At 45.1% G+C, this 21,735-nt stretch overlaps 1 protein-coding gene and 1 pseudogene across 1 annotated transcript in view; one reads left to right on the forward strand and one right to left on the reverse strand.

Moving 5' to 3' along the window:
* Positions 1-21,735, reverse strand: part of GPR143 (G protein-coupled receptor 143) — an 83,359-nt gene that overhangs the window by 6,311 nt on the left and 55,313 nt on the right. Inside the window, exons 4-5 of the mRNA XM_053891897.1 lie at positions 21,333-21,450; positions 19,191-19,434 (exon numbers count right to left, since the gene is read on the reverse strand). Of these exons, the coding sequence (XP_053747872.1) occupies positions 19,191-19,434; positions 21,333-21,450 (362 nt within the window). The remainder of the gene's footprint in view (positions 1-19,190; positions 19,435-21,332; positions 21,451-21,735) is intronic.
* On the forward strand, positions 20,957-21,123 carry LOC128774026 (U2 spliceosomal RNA; annotated as a pseudogene).

Genomic DNA, 21,735 nt, shown 5'->3' on the forward strand with positions numbered 1-21,735 from the left:
AACCAGTATTATGAGACATGGGAATAGCGGGAAAATGAGATCATGGCGGAGAATTATGGGAGACACAGTTAATGTGAGAAAAGAGGAACAGAATGTGGGAAAAACAGGATTGCGAGAAAGATGAAAAGTGGTCAAAATCACAAGTATTGAGAAAAATACAGACTTGTGAGTGCCAACAGAGTCCCGAATTGTGGGAGAAAATGGGCAACGGAAGGAAAGAAGGACTTGTGAGAGCGATAAAGTATTGTGGGAACGACAGCACATCATGGAAGAGAAAGGGCAACTGTGGGAGACAAAACAAACTCTAGGAAAACTGTTTTGTGGGAGAGATTGGGAATGTGGGAGTGACAACGGATTATAGGAGAAAAATAATTAGATTGTGGGAGAGATAAGCAATCGTGAGACCAAAGAAATTAACAAGGAAACAAAAGGCAACACGGTATAAAACAATCACCAAGGAAAATGGAGATTTGTGCCAAACAAAAAAGACCTCAGGATTGTGAAAGAAAAGAAGGAATTTTGGGGGAAAAAAAAGGGTATTGTGGGAGAGACAGGGAATTGTGAGAAAAACATAGGCTCACGGGGGAGAGAAGTAAATTTGGGGAGACAGTTATGAGAACAAGGAATTCTAGGAGAAACACGAAATCGTGTGACAAAATATCGTAGGGAAAGGAATTAGGAAAATAAAGCATTGTGCGAGAGAATGGAAAAACGTGGAATACACAACTGTGCTACCAATGAAACTATGAAGAATAGAGAACTGTTGAGCCAATCGAGACGAGGCAGAATGTGATTTGTGTGGGAATGACAAGGGATCACAGGAATTGTTAGAGAAAAAAAGAAACTGGGAAAAATTGTGGGAGGATAGAGAACTGTGGGAAACGGACTGGATTGCACGGGAGCTAGGGAATGGTGGGAGAAGGAATTGGCTGTACTAGAAGTGGGGAACTGTTGCAGAAATTATAAGGATTATAACTGGATTATAAGGAAAGCAATGGGTTCTCAGGGAGGTGAGGACTAGAGGTCAGAAGGAAAAGGGCAGAGAGTGGGGGAGAAGCAACGGATTATGTGAGACAGGCCAAGAATGGGAGAGGAGCAATGGATTGTGGGAGAAGCCAAGATCGGAAAGGATTGTGTAGAGTTCGTTAACAGTGGTTAAGCAAGGCACTGTGGGAAAAGCAATGTATTCTGGGAAGGTCCAAGATGGTAGAGAAGCAAAGGATTGTGGGAGGGGCCAATACGTCAGAGAAGCAAAAGATTCTGGTACAGTCCGTTAACGGTGGCTAGGCAATGAATACTGGGAAAAGCAATGGGTTGTGGCAGAGACCAAGATGGCAGAGAAACAAAGGATTGTGAGAGAAGCCACGATGTTGGAGAAGCAAAGGCTTCTGGTAGAGTCTGTTAGCAGCTAGGCAGTGAACTGTGGGAAAAGCAATGGATTGTACAAAGGGCCAAGATGGCGGAGAAGCAATGAACTGTGGGAGAAGGAATGGATTGTGGGAAGGGCCAAGATGACAGAGAAGCAAAGGATTGTGGGAGAGTCCGTTAATGGTGCAGCAAAGCACTGTGGGAAAAGCTATGTATTCTGGGAAGGGCCAAGATGGCGGAGAAACACAGGATTGTGGGAGAAACCAAGATGGCAGAGAAGCAATGAACTGTGGGAGAAGCAATGGATTGAGGGAGGGGCCAAGATGGTGGAAAAGCAAAGGACTGTGGGAGAGTCCGTTAACTGTGCAGCAAAGCACTGTGGGAAAAGCAATGTATTCTGGGAAGGGCCAACATGGCAGAGAAGCAATGGATTGTGGGAGAGTCCGTTAATGGCGGTTCAGCAAAGCACTGTGGGACAAGCAATGTATTCTGGGAAGGGCCAAGATGGCGGAGAAGCAATGAACTGTGGGAGAAGGAGTGGATTGTGGGAAGGGCCAAGATGACAGAGAAGCAAAGGATTGTGGGAGAGTCCGTTAATGGTGCAGCAAAGCACTGTGGGAAAAGCTATGTATTCTGGGAAGGGCCAAGATGGCGGAGAAACACAGGATTGTGGGAGAAACCAAGATGGCAGAGAAGCAATGAACTGTGGGAGAAGCAATGGATTGAGGGAGGGGCCAAGATGGTGGAAAAGCAAAGGACTGTGGGAGAGTCCGTTAACGGTGCAGCAAAGCACTGTGGGAAAAGCAATGTATTCTGGGAAGGGCCAACATGGCAGAGAAGCAAAGGATTGTGGGAGAGTCCGTTAATGGCGGTTCAGCAAAGCACTGTGGGACAAGCAATGTATTCTGGGAAGGGCCAAGATGGCGGAGAAGCAATGAACTGTGGGAGAAGGAGTGGATTGTGGGAAGGGCCAAGATGACAGAGAAGCAAAGGATTGTGGGAGAGTCCGTTAATGGTGCAGCAAAGCACTGTGGGAAAAGCTATGTATTCTGGGAAGGGCCAAGATGGCGGAGAAACACAGGATTGTGGGAGAAACCAAGATGGCAGAGAAGCAATGAACTGTGGGAGAAGCAATGGATTGAGGGAGGGGCCAAGATGGTGGAAAAGCAAAGGACTGTGGGAGAGCCCGTTAACGGTGCAGCAAAGCACTGTGGGAAAAGCAATGTATTCTGGGAAGGGCCAACATGGCAGAGAAGCAAAGGACTGTGGGAGAGTCCGTTAATGGCGGCTCAGCAAAGCACTGTGGGACAAGCAATGTATTCTGGGAAGGGCCAAGATGGCGGAGAAGCAATGAACTGTGGGAGAAGGAGTGGATTGTGGGAAGGGCCAAGATGACAGAGAAGCAAAGGATTGTGGGAGAGTCCGTTAATGGTGCAGCAAAGCACTGTGGGAAAAGCTATGTATTCTGGGAAGGGCCAAGATGGCGGAGAAACACAGGATTGTGGGAGAAACCAAGATGGCAGAGAAGCAATGAACTGTGGGAGAAGCAATGGATTGAGGGAGGGGCCAAGATGGTGGAAAAGCAAAGGACTGTGGAAGAGCCTGTTAATGGTGCAGCAAAGCACTGTGGGAAAAGCAATGTATTCTGGGAAGGGCCAACATGGCAGAGAAGCAATGGACTGTGGGAGAAGCAATGGCTTGTGGGAAAAGCCATAATGGCGGAGAAACAAAGGATTGTGGGAAAGTCTGTTAACGGCAGTTAAGCAAAGCACTATGGGACAAGCAATGTATTCTGGGAAGGGCCAAGGTGGTGGAGAAGCAAAGGATTCTGGTAGAGTCCGTTAACGGCAGCTAGGCAATGAACTGTGGGAAAAGCAGTGGATTGTGGGAGAAGTCAAGATGGCGGAGAAGCAATGAACTGTGGGTGAAGCAATGGATTGTGGGAAGGGCCAATGGCGGTGAAGCAAAGGATTGTGGGACACTCCGTTAACGGCGGTTCAGCAAAGCACTGTGGGAAAAGCAATGTATTGTGGGAAGGGCCAAGATGGCGGAGAAGCAATGGACTGTGGGAGAAGCCTAGACGGCGGAGAAGCAAAGGATTCTGGTAGGGTCCGTTAACGGCAGCTAGGCAATGAACTGTGGGAAAAGCAGTGGCTTATGGGAGAAGTCAAGATGGCAGTTCAGCAAAGCACTGTGGGAAAAGCAATGGATTGTGGGAAGGGCCAAGATGGCAGAAAAGCAATGGATTGTGGGAAGGGCCAATGGCAGAGAAGCAAAGGACTGTGGGACACTCCCTTAACGGCGGTTCAGCAAAGCACTGTGGGAGAAGCAATGGATTGTGGGAAGGGCCAAGATGGCAGAGAAGCAATGGACTGTGGGAGAAGCCTAGACAGCAGAGAAGCAAAGGATTCTGGTAGAGTCCATTAACGGCAGCTAGGCAATGAACTGTGGGAAAAGCAGTGGATTGTGGGAGAAGTCAAGATGGCGGAGAAGCAATGAACTGTGGGTGAAGCAATGGATTGTGGGAAGGGCCAAGATGGCGGGAAGCAGTGGACTGTGGGAGAAGCCTAGACGGCAGAGAAGCAAAGGATTCTGGTAGAGTCCGTTAACGGCAGCTAGACAATGAACTGTGGGAAAACCAGTGGCTTGTGGGAGAAGTCAAGATGGCGGTTCAGCAAAGCACTGTGGGAAAAGCAATGTATTGTGGGAAGGGCCAAGATGGCGGAGAAGCAATGGATTGTGGGAAGGGCCAAGGGCGGAGAAGCAAAGGATTGTGGGACACTCTGTTAACAGCGGTTCAGCAAAGCACTGTGGGAAAAGCAATGTATTGTGGGAAGGGCCAAGATGGCAGAGAAGCAATGGACTGCGGGAGAAGCCTAGACGGCGGAGAAGCAAAGGATTCTGGTAGAGTCCGTTAACGGCAGCTAGGCAATGAACTGTGGGAAAAGCAGTGGCTTGTGGGAGAAGTCAAGATGGCGGAGAAGCAATGAACTGTGGGAGAAGCAATGGATTGTGGGAAGGGCCAAGGGCGGAGAAGCAAAGGATTGTGGGACACTCTGTTAACAGCGGTTCAGCAAAGCACTGTGGGAAAAGCAATGTATTGTGGGAAGGGCCAAGATGGCAGAGAAGCAATGGACTGCGGGAGAAGCCTAGACGGCGGAGAAGCAAAGGATTCTGGTAGAGTCCGTTAACGGCAGCTAGGCAATGAACTGTGGGAAAAGCAGTGGCTTGTGGGAGAAGTCAAGATGGCGGAGAAGCAATGAACTGTGGGAGAAGCAATGGATTGTGGGAAGGGCCAAGGGCGGAGAAGCAAAGGATTGTGGGACACTCCATTAATGGCGGTTCAGCAAAGCACTGTGGGAAAAGCAATGTATTGTGGGAAGGGCCAAGATGGCGGAGACGCAATGGACTGTGGGAGAAGCCTAGACGGCAGAGAAGCAAAGGATTCTGGTAGAGTCCGTTAACGGCAGCTAGGCAATAAACCGTGGGAAAAGTAGTGGATTGTGGGAGAAGTCAAGATGGCGGAGAAGCAATGAACTGTGGGAAGGGCCAATGGCGGAGAAGCAAAGGATTGTGGGACACTCCGTTAACGGCGGTTCAGCAAAGCACTGTGGGAAAAGCAATGGATTGTGGGAAGGGCCAATAGCAGAGAAGCAAAGGATTGTGGGAGAGTGTTAACGGCTGTTCAGCAAAGCACTGTGAGAAAAGCAATGTATTCTGGGAAGGGCCAACATGGCAGGAAAGCAATGAACTGTGGGAGAAGCAATGTGTTGTGGTTGAAGTCAAGATGGCAGAGAAGCAAAGCACTGTGGGAAAAGCAATGTATTCTGGGAAGGGCCAACATGGCAGAAAACCAATGAACTGTGGGAGAAGCAATGTGTTGTGGGAGAAGTCAAGATGGCAGAGAAGCAATGAACTGCGGGAGAAGTCAAGCTAGCAGAGAAGCAAAGGATTTGGGAAATTCTTAACGGCAGTTAAGCAAAGCACTGTGGGACCAGCAATGTATTCTGGGAAGGCCCAAGATGGCGGAGAAGTAATGGACTGTGGGAGAAGCGATGGGTTGTGGGAGAAGCCAAAATGGCGGAGAAGCAAAGGATCGTGGGAGAAGCCAAGGGTTCTGGTAGAGTCCATTAAAGGCAGCTAGGTAGTGAACTGTGGGAGAAGCAATGGATTGTGGGAAGGGCCAAGATGGAGGAGAAGCAAAGGATTCTGGTAAAGTCCGTTAAAGGCGGCTAGGCAATGAACTGTGGAAAAAGCAACGGATTACGGGAAGGGTCAGTAATGGCGGAGAAGCAAGGGACTTGGGGAGAATCAAAGGATTGTGGGAGAAGTTGGTAATGGTGGTGAAGCAGTAGACTCAGAGAAGCAAGGGACTGTGGGAAAGGCCAAGATGGCAAGAAGCAATGAACTGTGGGAGAAGCAAGGGGTTGTGGGAGAAGTAATGGATGGCTTAATGCATATGGAAAGAACGAATAACCGCATTTAAAAATTTTCTGGGGTTCCTAAGACAGAAACCAACCAAGTTTAGGTTTGTGAGAAGTCCCATTTTTCTTAACTTTTAGTCCCGAGGCAAATTTCAATTCCTTGTGAAGATATTTTACATGCCACTGTCGTAAGAAATTACACACAGATCCCCTCAATGGAAACTTGCTACAGTCACAAAACATGATCATCAAATCAATTCTCCCACACCAGGTAGTCCTCTAAGCAAACCTACAGTCTGTACTTAAAAGCCTTATGTAGGCCTTTGGGGACACAGATAAAATGCAAGCTCTTTAGCAGAATCTACAAAAGTCCTTCATCATCTGTTCCCAGGCTGCCTCTCCGGATCCGGAAAACCCATCACACCATGTCGTGCTGAGGCCACCCCAAACCACATGTAAACATTCTGCTGTGTCTCTGGCCTTTCTCCTCTCCCATTCAGGTCTCCTGTGCAACACCACGTCTGAACATCTCCAGAAACTCTCACCCATGCGCCCCAAACCAGCATACATAGCTGCATTTTCTGCGTTTAACACCTCACATTTTTCACAACAAAAAATAGCACTGTGGGGGCACCTGGCTGGCTCAGTCAGTAGACCATGCAACTCTTGATCTCGGGGTGTTAAGTTGAAGCCCCATGTTGGGGGAAGAGATTACTTAAAATCTAAACAAATAATAAATAATAAAATAATAGCACTGTCTAAGTTTCATACATGATACTTCTCAAGAACACTCACCCTCCTTGACCAAAACGGTGTTGACCATACAGCAGATGCTCAAAACCCCTTTGTTGAAGATCAAATTAACTTACATTAAGTGCCTAGTAAGCACCTGACACCACGTCAGATATGTACTAATGGAGGTTCAAGGTGAGCCTATTGGCCTTAGAGCGAACCTCAAAGTTGTAGATGCTTCAGAGCAGGACAAATAAGTCCATTCATCACAACAGTACAAATGGAGAGACCTGTGTTTACTGCTTTGAATTACATATCTGGGCCTTTTCTCACACACATAACAGTATTTTCTGCATTACACATAGCTCCCTGTTACTGAAGAAACCTTTATTAAAGCAGTTGGGGAATAGGAGGAAGGAGATGCCCAAGACTAAGCCGGATCTCAACCCCAAGATGGCTTCTTTCGAAGACATGGCTGCCGCTTACAGCAAGCAGCACGTGGCCTAGGGTAGAATACCCAGAGTCGGTTGTGGGGGAACCACTCTGCCTGGGCTGTTTCCCTACATGTGCCAGCACCTCTTTAGCCCAGACTGAACTGCCTTGGTAGTTTAGATGCAGCCTAGAAATCTGCACTGTTTTGCTTCTGAATTCCACTCCTTACCAACATTTGCCCCATTTTCCCCTCAAACTATGAATACGTAAGATTATTTATCACTAGAGTTAGAGTTACTGAATGTCAGCACCACTGAACACAGCATACGATCTATTTGATCTTATGAAAAATTACCATCGTCAGCACCCTGTTAGAGGCAAACAATTCCTAAGTGGGGTTTGCCAGCAGGGCTTCTTGTCAGCTCACCTGGACGGGGCCAAGTGAACAGTCCTCTGCCCAGATGCCACTAACCCTTCCCTGAAGCTACCATGACAGGTCTTGCCTGGCAAGTCCATTCCTTATACTTCCCTCATATGTCACCTAGCTTCTGATAAGCTTAATAAACGTTGCTATTATTCAAGGACAGAGAACATAACTCCTTACGCATTCTTAGCACCCAAAATGTTCAAGATCTCAACTCTTTTTCCCCAGCTCTACTGAGATGTCATTGACATAGTACCCCAACACTTACATTATTAAGAATTCTTTCAATCTTTTACCTAATGACTCTTATTTTTCAGTTAGGCCTTCAGTTAGCCATGACCTGCATGACCTACATATTTTGCATCAAAAATCTGTAATGTAACATCATCATTACAAGCAACCACTGAGCACTTATCATATGGAAGGGTCAAGCTTTGGGTATGAATGCCAGACGGAGAATGGAATGCATCGCGATACTGGTAGTGAACATGCATTAGTTCAACGTGCTTTCAAACAATCTCAAAGTAACACAGTGGGAAGTGGAAGGAGCTTCAGGGTCTCAGTGGAAAGAGGAGAGGTGAGGTGGCCTCCTCCCCGAAGAGCATTTGTGAGAATCGACCCACTGATCTGAAGAAGAAAGTGCTCCAAACATGTGGTCTCTCCTTGTAAAGAATTTTCTATCTTGTTACTCAATGCTAACAGCAACATATTTAGTCAAGAAGAATCTTCTGAGGGGTTAAAATCTATGTATAGGAGGGAGGATAAAATCAATGTTATTGTAACAATAGTAACGGGCATTACTCATTACTCATCTTGATTAGAATATAAGTGAGCTTATTGTAATAGCAAATTCAGAATATAGAACAAATGATAAATTATCAGGTTGTAATAGTTTAATGAAAAATATATGATGTACTTATTAATAGATATATGTGAATATATATAATTATAAAATTTATGTGATAGGTTTCATAAATGGCAATCTTTAGAGAAACAATTATTTGAGCCTTAACTGGTACTTTCTTCCTCCTTATCAGTTGGGTTAGTGGACATAACCCCAAATAAGAATAGGTGTTTAAAAAGGGAAACATAAGGAAAGAAGATGTATACATTGATAAGATAGGTTGATGGTACGAGGAGAAAACTTCATAAGAACAGAGCTCTAAACAGCCAAAACGCTGTGATAAAAAGTCAACTTTTACAAAGCGAAGACTCACAGATAACCCAAACAGAAAAATCAATAAAGAAACAGTGGTTTTGAATGACACACTGGATTAGATGATCTAACAGATACATTCAGAACATTCCATCCTAACACAGCAGAATACTCTTTTCAAGCGCACATGGGACATTCTCCAGAAGAGATCACGTCAGACCACAAAACAAGTCTCGACAAATTTAAAAACAATGAGGTCATACCATGCATCTTTTGCAACCACAACACAAGGAAACTAGAAATCAACCACAAGAAAACACCTGGAAAGAGTTTTCTCTTTCCAGATACATGGAGGTTGGATAATCTGCTGGTAAATAACGAATGGGTCAACTAAGAAATCATAGAGGAAATCACAAATACATGGAAACATGTGAAAATGAAAACACAGTCCCAAATCTTTGGGATGCAGCAAAAGTTATCCTAAGAGGCAAGTTTATAGCAATACATGCCTACCTCAAGAAGAAAACTCCCTGACAAAAAAAAAACAAAACAACCTAACCTTAAAGCTAGAGAAGCTAAAAAAAAAAAAAGAACAAACAAAGCCCAAGGTCAGTAGAAGGAAGGAAATAATAAATATTAGGACAGAAACAACGACAAAAAAAAAAAAAAAAAAAAAAGAATACATCAATGAAACCAGGGGATGATCCTTAAAAAAGATCAACAAATTGATAAACCTTTAGCCTGACTCATTCAAAAAAAAGGACTCAAACAAAATCAGAAATGAAAGAGGTGAAATAACAACACTGAGTACAAAACAGAAGAGAATATTATAAAAAACTACATGCCAACAAACTGGACAACCTAAAAGCAATGGACAAATTCTTAGAAACATTACCTCCCATGGGCACCCAGGTGGCTTAGTATGTTAAGTGTCCAACTCTTTATTTTGGCTCAGGTCATGATCTCTTGCTTCATTGGTTCGAGCTGCACATTGGGCTCTGTACTGACAGCACAGAATCTGCTTGGAATTCTCTCTCCCTCTCTCTGACCCTACCCCTCTCATACTCTCTCTCAAAATAAGTAAATAAACTTAAAAAAAATCTTAAATAAAAATTTTAAAAAGCAATGCTTTAAAAAAAATCATTAAAACTCCCAATAAGCAAAAATCCAACATGAGATAGCTTCACAAGTAAATTCTATGAAAACTTTAAAGAAGAGTTAAAACCTATTCTCAAAGACAATGTAGAAGAGAAAGGATAGCTTCCAAATTCATTCTGAGGCCAGCATTACCCTGGTACCAAAACCAGATAAAGATACTACAAAAAAAGAGAATGAGAAACCAGTATCTCTGGTTAACATAGATTCAAAAATCCTCAAAAAATACTGGCAAACAGAATCCAACAATATATTAGAAAAATCATTTACTCCAAGTGGGATTTATTCTCAGACACAAGAGTTGTCCGGGATCTGCAAATCAATGTGATACATCACACATCAACATATATGATCATCTTAATATATACAGAAAAACCATCTGACAAAGTACAACATCCATTTTTTTTTTAATGTTAATTTTTGAGAGAGAGACAGAGTGTGAGCAGGGAGGAACAGGGAGAGAGGGAGACACAGAATCCGAAGCAGGCTCCAGGCTCCGAGCTATCAGCACAGAGCCCGACGCGGGGCTCGAATTCCCCAACTGTGAGCTCATGACCTGAGTCAAAGTCAGCCAGTTAACTGACTGAGCCACCCAGGTGCCCCTATAACATTCATTCATGATAAAAGCTCTCAACAAAGTAAGTTTAGAGGGAATATACCTCAACATAATAAAAAAACAACCCATAGCTAACATCATATTCCATGGTGACAAATTGAGAGCTTTTTCCCTAAGACCAAGAACAAGACAAGATTTCCACTCTCACCGATTTTATTCAACATAGTACCGGAAATCTTAGCTATAGCAATCAGATAAGAAATGAAAGGCATCCACATCGGCAAAGAAAAAGTAAAACTACCACGATTTGCAGATGACATACTATATACAGAAAACCCTAAAGACTCCACCATAAAACTACTTGAACTGATCAATGAATGCGGCTACAATATCAATATACAGAAATCCACTGCATTTCTATACACTAATAATGAAGCAGCAGAAAGAAATTAAGAAAATGATCCCATTTGGGGCTCCTGAGTGACTCAGTCAGTTGAGCATCCGACTTCACCTCAGGTCATGATCTTGCAGTTCATGGGTTCGAGCCCCACATCAGGCTCTGTGCTGACAGCTAGGAGCCTGGAGCCTGCTTCGGATTCTGTGTGTGTGTCTCTCTCTCTCTGCCCCTCCCCCACTCGCGCTCTCTTCTCTCAAAAATAAACACTTAAAAAAATTAAAAAGAAAATTATCCCATTTACAATTGCACCCAAAATAATAAAATACCAAAGAGGTAAAAGACCTGTATCGTGAAAACTATAAAACACTGATGAAAGAAATTAAAGATGACATAAACAAATGGAAAGATATTCCATTTTCATGGATTGGGAGAATATTAAGATGTCCACTCTACCCAAAACAATCTATAGATTAAATGCAATCCCCATCAAAATACCAACAGCTTTTTTCACAGAACTAGACTAATTCTAAAATTTGTGTGGACCCACAAAAGACCCCAAATAGTCAAGCAATCTTGAAAAAGAGGAACACAACTGGAGGTTTCACAATCCCAGATGCCAAGATATATTACAAAGCTGTAACAATCAAAACAGTGTGGTACTGACGAAAACAGACACATAGAGCAATAGAACAGAATTGAGAGCCCAGAAAGAAACCCATGACTATATGGTCAATTAATCTCCAGCAAAGGAGGCAAGAATATACAATGAGCAAGAGACAGTCTCTTCAACAAGTGGTGCTGGGAAATTTGGACAGCTACATGCAGAAGAATGAAACTTGATCACTTTTTTACAGCATACACAAAAATAAACTCAAAATGGATTAAAGACCTAAATGTGAGACCTGAAACCATAAAAATCCTCAAAGAGAGCACAGGAATTAATTTCTCTGACATAGTCAATAGCAACATTTTCCTAGATAGGTCTCCAGAAGAAAGGGAAACAAATGCAAAAATAAACTATTGGGACCTCATCAAAATAAAAGTCTTCTTCTGCACTGCAAAGGAAATAATTAACACATCTGAAAGACAACCTACTGAATGAGAGAAGATATTTGCAAATGACATATCCAATAAGGGGTTAGTTTCCAAAATATATAAAGAACTTATACAACAACACCAAAAACGCAAATAACCCAGTTAAAAAAATGGGCAGAAGATGGGCGCCTGGGTGGCCCAGTTGGTTGAGCGTCTGACTTCAGCTCAGGTCATGATCTCACAATTTGTGGGTTCGAGCCCCGTGTCAGGCTCTGTGCTGACAGCTCAGAGCCTAGAGCCTGCTTCGAACTCTGTGTCCCCCTCTCTGTCTGCACCTGCCCCACTCATGCTCTGTCTCATCACTCTGTCAAGAATAAACATTTTTAAAAAATAGGCAGAAGACATAAACAGACATTTCTCCAAAGAAGACGTGCAGATGGCCAACCAACACATGAAAAGATGCTCGTTGATACTACCTGAAGCAATCTACACAGTCAATGCAATCCCTATCAAAATACCACCAGCATTCTTCACAGAGCTAGAACAAACAATCCTAAAATTTGTATTGAACCACAAAAGACCCCGAATAGACAAAGCGATCTTGAAAAAGAAACCCAAAGCAGGAGGCATCACACTTCCAGACTTCAAGCTATACTACAAAGCTGTAATCATCAAGACAGTATGGTACTGGCACAAGAACAGACACTCAGATCAGTGGAACAGAATAGAGAACCCAGAAAAGGACCCACAAATGTATGGCCAACTCATCTTTGACAAAGCAGGAAAGAATATCCAATGGAATAAAGACAGTCTCTTCAGCAAACGGTGCTGGGAAAACTGGACAGCGACATGTAGAAAAATGAACCTGGACCACTTTCTTACCCCATACACAAAAATAAACTCAAAATGGATGAAAGACCTAAAGGTAAGACAGAAAGCCATCAAAACCCTTGAGGAGAAAGCAGCCAAAAACCTCACTGACCTCAGCCACAGCAACTTCTTACTCAACCCATCTCTGGAGGCAAGGGAAACAAAAGCAAAGATGAACTATGGGACCTCATCAAGATAAAAAGCTTCTTTCCAGCTAAGGAAACAATCAGCAAAACTAAAAGGCAACCGATAGAATGGGAGAAGATATTTGCAAACGACATAGCAGATAAAGGGTTAGTATCCAGAATCTATAAAGAACTTCTCAAATTTAATACCCAAAAAACAAATAATCCCGTGAAGAAATGGGCAAAAGACCTACATAGACTTTTCCAAAGAAGACATCCAGATGGCCGACACATGAAAAACTGCTGAACATCACTCATCATCAGGGAAATCAAAACCACAATAAGATACCACCTCACACCTGTCAGAAGGGCTAAAATGAACAACTCAGGCAACAGCCGATGTTGGCAAGGCTGCGGAGAAAGAGGATCTCTTTTGCACTGTTGGTGGGAATGCAAACTGGTACAGCCACTCTGAAAACAGTATGGAGGTTCCTCAAAAAACTAAAAATAGAACTACCCTATGACCCAGCAATTGTACTACTAGGTATTTATCCAAAGGATACAAAAATGCTGATTTGAAGGGGCACATGCACCGCAATGTTTAGAGCAGCACTATTGACAACAACCAAAGTATGGAAAGAGCCCAAATGTCCATCGATGGATGAATGGATAAAAAGAAGATGTGGCACGTATGTATGTATATATGTGTGTGTGTGTGTGTGTATATATATATATTAAGAGAATCTTAAATACAGAGAACAGAAGGGTTGCTAGAGGGGCTGTGGGAGGAGGCATGGGCTAAATGGGTAAGGGGAGCATTAAGGAATCAAGTCCTGATATCACTGTTGTACTATATGCTAACTTGGATGTAAATTAAAAAATTAAAAAAGAAAAAAAGAGTCACCGTTCCTGTTCTTGTATGTGTACCGAGTTTTCTCTACACCTGCTCAGGTCCCAATGCTCAAGCTCTATCAATACGAAAACAGTTCTTGCAAAGGCTTTTCCCTGACTTTATGCACAGAGCTGGTATCATGTGCACATGTAACTTACTCAAACACAGCCGTGTTTAGTGAGGGGTGGGGTGGGTAGGAGAGGGGACAACAGGTGAGGAGGACATCATCCCTGGGATCCTGCCGGCCAGCTTTCCACCTGTTAGCCTGTGCCCACATACTGCACGTTGGAGAAGCCTCTAGAAAGAATACGTGAATGGCCTTTGAGGTTCCTCTACCACTGATGGAGAACTGAAGTGACTTCTCTGGTGGCAGCCAAGCGGCCCCAGAGGCACACTGACCAGGGAAGAGTTAGAGGGAATCCTGAACTTGTCCCCAGGGGTCAATGGTAAGGACAGCCAACAGTCTGATGTAGACCTCTTCATGAATGTGCTGAAGCATCCTAGGCAGCAAGACCTTTAAATGATTTAATTTCTGAATGAAACTGTTGTTTTTACTGTAACGTATGCAAAGTCCTGCACAGGACGACCATACAAAATACTAGGCTGGATCTCAGGACCAATGTTAGAAGATCCAAGGGTGACCAGATACGAACCAAAAACCCTCACTGCCACTTCCGTTATATCTCTACCATACACTTTTGCAAATGTCAGTGGACTTTACAAACTTAACTCTGTGCTTCAGAAATTCCTCGAAAAGCCTGACTCAACAGACGTTAATTAGCAACATGTCACTATAGTTCTGAACTCACAGCCGCTCTTTTTGTATGTTCTTTCCATAATCAAAAACGCCGACGACAGGGGCGCCTGGATGGTTCCGTTGGTTGACTATCCAACTCCTAATTTTGGTTCAGGTCACAATCTCATAAGACTCAGCCCTGCTTCAAGTGTGGAGCCGGCTTGGGATTCTCTCTCTCCCTCTCCCTCAGCCCCTCCCCTGGTCATTTTTTCTCTCAAAACAAAACAAAACGAAACAAAAACACCACTGATGCATTCCTTGTTTTTCTCAAAAGGCATTCATTATAGGCGTTCTTTTTCCTCCAAATTTTTCTCAAACTGGCATTTCCATTGCTTATTCCATTCCCAGCTTTTTTATTGTGTACCATAGACTGTGAGATCCTTGAGGGCCAGGATTGCAGTCTCTGTTCCCCACACCCCACAAAGCTCCCAGGACAGGGCTTGGTGGCAATGTGGGCAGTCATGGGTCACCACTACCAGAAGCAAGTGCCTCTCCATCCACACAGTGGAGTATTTATTATTTAGCCATAAAAACAACGAAGTTCAGACTGCAGCTACAATGTGGGTAAACCCTGAAAACATGATGCTAAGCGAAAGAAGCCACACAGAAAAGGACAAGTAGGTGCCCATTTAGAAGAAATGCCCAGAAGAGGTAAATCCATACAGAAAGAAAGTAGATTAGCAGTTGGGGGGCGGGGGGGGGGGGGGGCGGAGAATGGGAAGGGGTTGAAAATGGGTACAGGGTTTCTTCTTGGAGTGATGAAAATGTTCTGGAATTAGATAGTTGCACAACTTTGTGAATATACTAAAACCGACTGAAGTTTAATGTTAAAAAGATGAATTCATGGTATGTGAATTATACCTCAAATTCTTTTAAGTTTATACATCTTGAGTGACACAGAGCAAGCACACACATAAGCGGGAAAGGGGCAGCGAGAGAGAGGGAGAGAGAATCCCAAGCAGGTTCTGTGTTCTCAGTGCTGAACCCGACTCGGGGCTTGAACTCATGAACCATGAGATCATGACCTGAGCCGAAATCAAGAGCTGGATGTTTAACTGACTGATCTGCCCAGGTGCCCCTTTATCTCAATTTAAAAAAAAAAAAAAAGCAGAGGACAGAGGCAAAAGCTACATATGACTGAGACCAGTCTTCTCTGCAGCTACAGGTTTGAGGCAACCCCACCAGGGAACAGCAACTTTGGTGCTTGTATAACTCTCCAAATTCAAAGTGCTTTTTAATGTTTATTTTTTTGAACGAGCACAAGCGGGGTCGGGGGCGGGGGGGGGGGGGGCGGACAGAGGATCCAAAGAGGGCTGTGTGCCAACAGGCTGACAGCAGAGAGCCCGATGAGGGGCTGGAACCCATAAACCGCAAGATCACGAACTGAGCCGACGTCTCAACCGACGGAGCCACCCAGGTGCCCCCAAATGCAAAGACTTTTAAGACATTTCCTTATCCTACTATTTTCCCAAAAATAAACTGATCGCCCAAATGGAGTTCAAATTTCAAAGACAAACTCTTCTTCCTTCCTGGCTGTGAGTCACCCCATGACGTCAGCCTTGCTGAGGGCTTTGGCTAGGGAGGGGGGAAGGGAAGGAAGGAAGGAAGCCTTAAGAGTGTCCACAAGGAATCGATGCCCCGTTTGCTCACCTCTCTACTGGATCTGTCTGCTTCCTCTAAAAGCTCTGTGTGCATATTCCCGACCTCAGAGGGGCAGCTCACTGAGAGCTCGACAGCTCACTGAGAGAATGAGAGCAAGATTACTGACTGGCCCTGTTCCTTGCTGGTGACTGGGGCTCGGGCAGACTGGGACTATTTTTATTATTATTTCTAATGTTTGACTTGACTTCCAGAGATGGGCTCAACCACTTTAAAACATCAGGCGGGGGAGGGGGGGCGGGTGCCTGCGTGGCTCAGTCAGTTAAACATCTGACTCTTGATTTCGACTCGGGTTGTGAGATCAAGCCCCTGCATCGGGGTCTGCACTGAGCGTGTGGAGCCTGCTTGGGATTCTCTCTCTCTCTCCCTCTCTCTCTCTGCCCCTCCTTTTGCTCTTTTGCTCGCTCTCTCTCCCTCAAAATAGATAAACAAACTTAAAACACCAGGACGGAAATCAAACAAAACTGAATGCATCAAGATAAAAATTTCTGGCTCATTCCCCAGGTGGGACTATGCTAAGAGCAATTCCCCCTCCCTTCTCTCGCCCCCCCACCCCCCGTGGTTCTTTAAGCCTTGATGAATCATTCACACTAAATAAAAGTCGATGAACACACAGCCTCTATCTTGCAGCTTTAGCCAGAACTACCATTTTCCTTCGAGGTTTGCAATTACAACCAGATGATACCCATCTCCGGGAAGCCATCTATCAATTTATCACTATGTTTTTTGGCCCTGAGAACAAACCAAGCTCACCACCTGAAAACAAACCCTCCTTCAATGTATCTGAATTGCAGGAATGCAAAACAAAACAAAACAAACCCTCTAAAGTCACTTCCAAACAACCTTCTGCGTATTTTCTTCACTCTCAAATGTCAACATTATTTCTGTACAAAGCCATCTGGTTGGTGTGTTTGCCTTTGCTTTCACACACGCGTGTGCATGCATATGCGTGTGTGTGTGTGTGTATGTGTGTGTGTGTGTGTGCACGCGCAGTTCACTCAGACAACACATTGGGGAAAGCAAATGTATGGATCTAAGCTTTCTGAAAGCCTAATTACCCTAAGACGTTGGTTCTGAACTGGGGTCACTGTGCCCCCAAGGGGTAGTTGTTGAGGTCTCGGTTGCCACAATCAGGAGGGCGCGAGGGGCATGGAGTGGGCACAGACGTGCCACATCCCACGGTGTCCGAGTCGGCCCTCGGAACAAGGCATCCCCCAGCCCCAAATGCCAACAGTGCTGAGGAGGCTGCTCTGAAGACAGACACACAGACGGGACGTGGGCTGAACAGAGGCGGCGGCCCACCCCGCCGGCCCCGGTGCCTGCTGATGGAACGCAAAGCAGAACCCACGTCCCAGAGCATGCTCAGTTGCCCTTAATTTCTTTTTATTTTTTTTTCTTTATGGAGGGAGGGAGGGAGGGAAAGCACACGTGCGCATGCGTGGGGGACACACTGAAAGCATCCTCAGCATGGAGCCCGACTCCCAAGTCAGGCTCTGTGTCACAACCTTGAGATCATGACCTGAGCCAAAACCAAGAGTCACATGCTCAACCGACTGAGCCACCCAGGCACCCTTCAGCCAACATTCTTAAACATTCTCTCTTAGCTTCTCTCTTGCTGTTTTTTTATAATACATATGTGTCTTGGGGGCACCTGGGTTGCTCAATCGGTTGGGCATCCGACTTCGGCTTAGGCCACGATCTCACAGTTTGTGGGTTCGGGCCCCGCATCAGGCTCTGTGCTGACAGTGCGGACCCTACTTGGGATTCTCTGCCTCTCCCCGACTTGTGTGCACGCTCGCTCGCTCGCTCTGTCTCTCAAAATAAACTTTAAAAAACATAAAATGAAATAAAATATGTATTTGTTATTTTAAAGAGAGAGAGAGAGAGCATGATCCGGGGAGAGAGGCTGAGGGACAGAGAGAAAATCTTAGGTAGGCTCTACGCTCAGTGCCTCTACACTCATGGGGCTCGGTCCTATGACCCCCGGATCGTGACCTGAGTTGAAATCAACAATCAGACACTCAACCAACTGAGCCACCCCAGGCATCTCTCTCGCGCTCCTTTTTAGACAACCCAAGGGCAACCATAAAATTATAGCTACCAAAAACCTAAAGGATCAATCGGCTTGTACATTACAAACCATCAGGCGAGTTACAACTTTGGGGATGTCAGAGTGGGGATTTTCAAACCTCTCCTCACCAACATTTTGGCTAAAACAAAACTTTATTAGGAACCTCAACAGGGAGGAGAGTAGTCTATTAGCAAGAAGTTATTTCATAAGTTACAGTCTGGATTGTAAAAAAAAAAAACAAACAAAAAACCAGATATAATCAATTAGATCCATGAGGCCGCTTTAGTCAACATAAAAAACTCTGAGACAAAAAACTGACGTCTCGAAGACAGTCTCCATCACACTCGAACATCTAACTTTTTCTTTTTTTTTAATTTTTTTTTTCAACGTTTTTTATTTATTTTTGGGACAGAGAGAGACAGAGCATGAACGGGGGAGGGGCAGAGAGAGAGGGAGACACAGAATCGGAAACAGGCTCCAGGCTCCGAGCCATCAGCCCAGAGCCTGACGCGGGGCTTGAACTAACGGACCGCGAGATCGTGACCTGGCTGAAGTCGGACGCTTAACCGACTGCGCCATCCAGGCGCCCCTAACTTTTTCTTTTTTTGATCTGATAAATAAATAGCACCGTAACCTGGAAATTCAGTTCCCCACAGCGACGGAGCCGAAAACGTGATGGTTTCAGGTAGCACTTCTTCCCATGTGAAGCCAGTTTTCACTGAAACCAAGAGGGCGGGCAAATGTTTCTCTGAGCTAACCCGGGAGGACAGATTAATGGGCTGTGGGCCTGGATGGGTTAGTATTTGGTTACCAACGCATTTCAGTATGCGCAGTTCTCCCCACGGGATTTCACGCAAATTCTGGAAGTGAATCATTTCCTAGACGCCTAAACGTCCACACTAGGATTCCACAGAACGCAGTCTGATGACCACAGAGAGGTCTGCAGACCCCAGCACTCAAGTCTTTCAGTGAAAAGGACAGATGGGAAGAGCCAGCGCTGGCAGACTGGGTCTTCATCTGAAACGTCCCACGTGAGCTGGGCACACCGAACCGTACCTGGAGCTCCGCAATTTACCGACATTGGCAGATAAGGCTCACCTTCAGACAACAGGCTCAGGGCCTCGTCAGACGCGTGCCCGCCGAGTCGCAGCACCTTCCTGGAAGTGAGGCTCTCACCGGGTGCGCTGGAGCCATCTGGGGACAGGTAGGGCTGCTCCGCGGCAGACGTTGCCATGGATTCCCACTGAATCTCCTTCCCGGGAGACTGAAACTCCAGGCTGCATCCTGTCCAGCCGTAGAAGGCCAAAGACAAGAGAAATCCCTGGGCTGGGTTCAGTATCGCCTAGGAGGAAGGACAAAAAGACACGAGTCGGCCAGTCTGTGTACCGGGAATTTGAGCATTAACTCCACTCGGAAGCTCACTGGGCTGCCTCACTTGGAAGCGACCCGGTTGGCCGCTTCAGGGCAAGACCAAGATTGGCTTTAGGTGCTGTACCTTCACGAGGAGGCGGGGAGGGGAGAGCTGGAGGGGGTGGGGGGAGGGGATGCATGCGACACAGGGCAATCGAACCGATCCTATTTTCACCCCTGCCAGGCAGCTAGGCTCTCCTACACAGAGATGCTCTCCATCTTGTGCTTCTGAGTCAGAATGTGATTTAACAAAGGTACCTGAGGCTAAAAACGAGTCTAGGGGACGTTCCTCTATTTCCGTGTGCTAAGTACCCATGAAGTGAACCAAAGGAACCGAGAGAAACTCCAAACCGAAGCAAAGAGGTGGAGGCAGTGAATGCTGGCTTATTATAAAGTTCTCATGGGTCAGATTCTCCCCAGTTCGGAAGCAGCAGAAATATCAATTCCGTACAAGACAACGTGTACCTCTCCGCTAACAGTTTTGTTTTTTCATTACAAATGCAACACAGTGAAAACACTGGGAGGAATCTACTCATGGTGTTTCCACCTTATTTCCATTTTGTGTATTTTTTTTAATGTTTTTATTTATGTTTGAGACAGACAGAGACAGAGCATGAACAGGGGAGGAGCAGAGAGAGAGGGAGACACAGAATCCGAAGCAGGCTCCAGGCTCTGAGCTGTCAGCACAGAGTCTGACACGGGGCCCGAACCCACGGACCGCGAGATCATGACCTGAGCCGAAGTCGGACGCCCAACCGACTGAGCCACCCAGGCGCCCCGATTTTATGTATTTTTTTAATGTTTATTTTTGAGAGAAACAGAGCAAGTGGGGGAGGGGCAAAGAAAGAGGTGGACAGAGGATCTGAAGCGGGCCCCACGCTGACAGCGGACAGCCGGATGTGGGACTCGAACTCATGAACCATTGAGACCATGACCTGAGCCAAAGTCGGACGCTCAACTGACTGAGCCACCCAGCTGCTTCACCGTTCTGTGTATTTCTATACGGTATTTTTTTCACACGTGTTATTATGTGGTTGTAACTAGTGTAATTTTTATATCCTGCGTTTTTCACTTAAAACTACAGATTTCAGGGGCACCCAGGTGGCTCAGTCCGTTGAGCGTCCAAACTCAGCTCAGGTCATGATCTCGAAGTTTTTGAGTTCAGGTCCTGAGTCGGATTATGCAGACAGCTCAGAGCCTGGAGCCTGCTTCAGATTCTGTATCTCCCTCTCCCTCTGCCCCTCCCCTGCTAGCACTCTATCTCTACCTCTTTCAAAAATAAACATTTAAAGAATTTTTTAAATATATTCTCAAAATACTAGAGATTTCATAATTGTCACGTTTAACATCTACATAACACTCCACCAGGATGAAAAAGTGTAATTTACTTAGCCATTTCCTTGTATTTGTTTCATTTGGGTTGCCTATAACACTTTATAATCACGGATGATGGGATCGCTTCTTGGCCTTTTGGCTAAGATCAAGTGTGGTATCTGTTCGTATCAGTTTAATAATCGTGGATGATGTTACAAGGAACACCTTCGTCCCTATGGCTTTTTCATAGTCTGAAATATTTCTTCAAGTGAAATTCTCTGATATTTTGGGTCTGCTGGAAAGGTCTGAAAAACTGGGCCAAACTGATTTACCAGAGTTGTCCCCATTTAATAACGGTCCCAACAATGAATGAGACTAGCTAGCTGGTACATCAAAGGCAGATACAGGTACATACCGTTACATATTTAACCCACAACACATCATACTTTGGAGTGGGTTTTTTTCTCTCTGAACTTTACTTTTCAAGAAAAAAATTTTAAATCAAGGTTGACCTACCATTATAAACCACGTGGTCTTGGCTGCATTTCTCACAGGTCTCAAAAAGCTCCCGTTGATATCTGGTTGCATTTCAAGATAGAATAAGAGGCTTTCGTTGATGATGTTTGGCAACCAGCTGTCAGAAAGAAAAGAACCCTGGGTAAAGAGAACATGTAACCCAACTCATCTTTAAATGCCGGCGGTCAGGAAACCTGTCCTCCAAGGCCACCAAGTCCTGGAGGGGAATCCACTTGGGCACATGGAGGAACCAGCACATCCAGGATTTAATTTAAGAGACCTAACTCTTTCTCTCAAGCGTAAAGCAGAGATCAGCGACTTCTTCCAAGGGTAACACGCAACACCACATCGGGTGTAAGGCTCTAACGTTATAGCTAATAACTCAAAATTCAATTTTCACTTG

Source organism: Panthera pardus, unplaced genomic scaffold (assembly GCF_024362965.1).
Source record: "Panthera pardus isolate Hobbes unplaced genomic scaffold, ASM2436296v1 HiC_scaffold_27, whole genome shotgun sequence".
In the NCBI taxonomy this organism is placed as follows: Eukaryota; Metazoa; Chordata; class Mammalia; order Carnivora; family Felidae; genus Panthera; species Panthera pardus.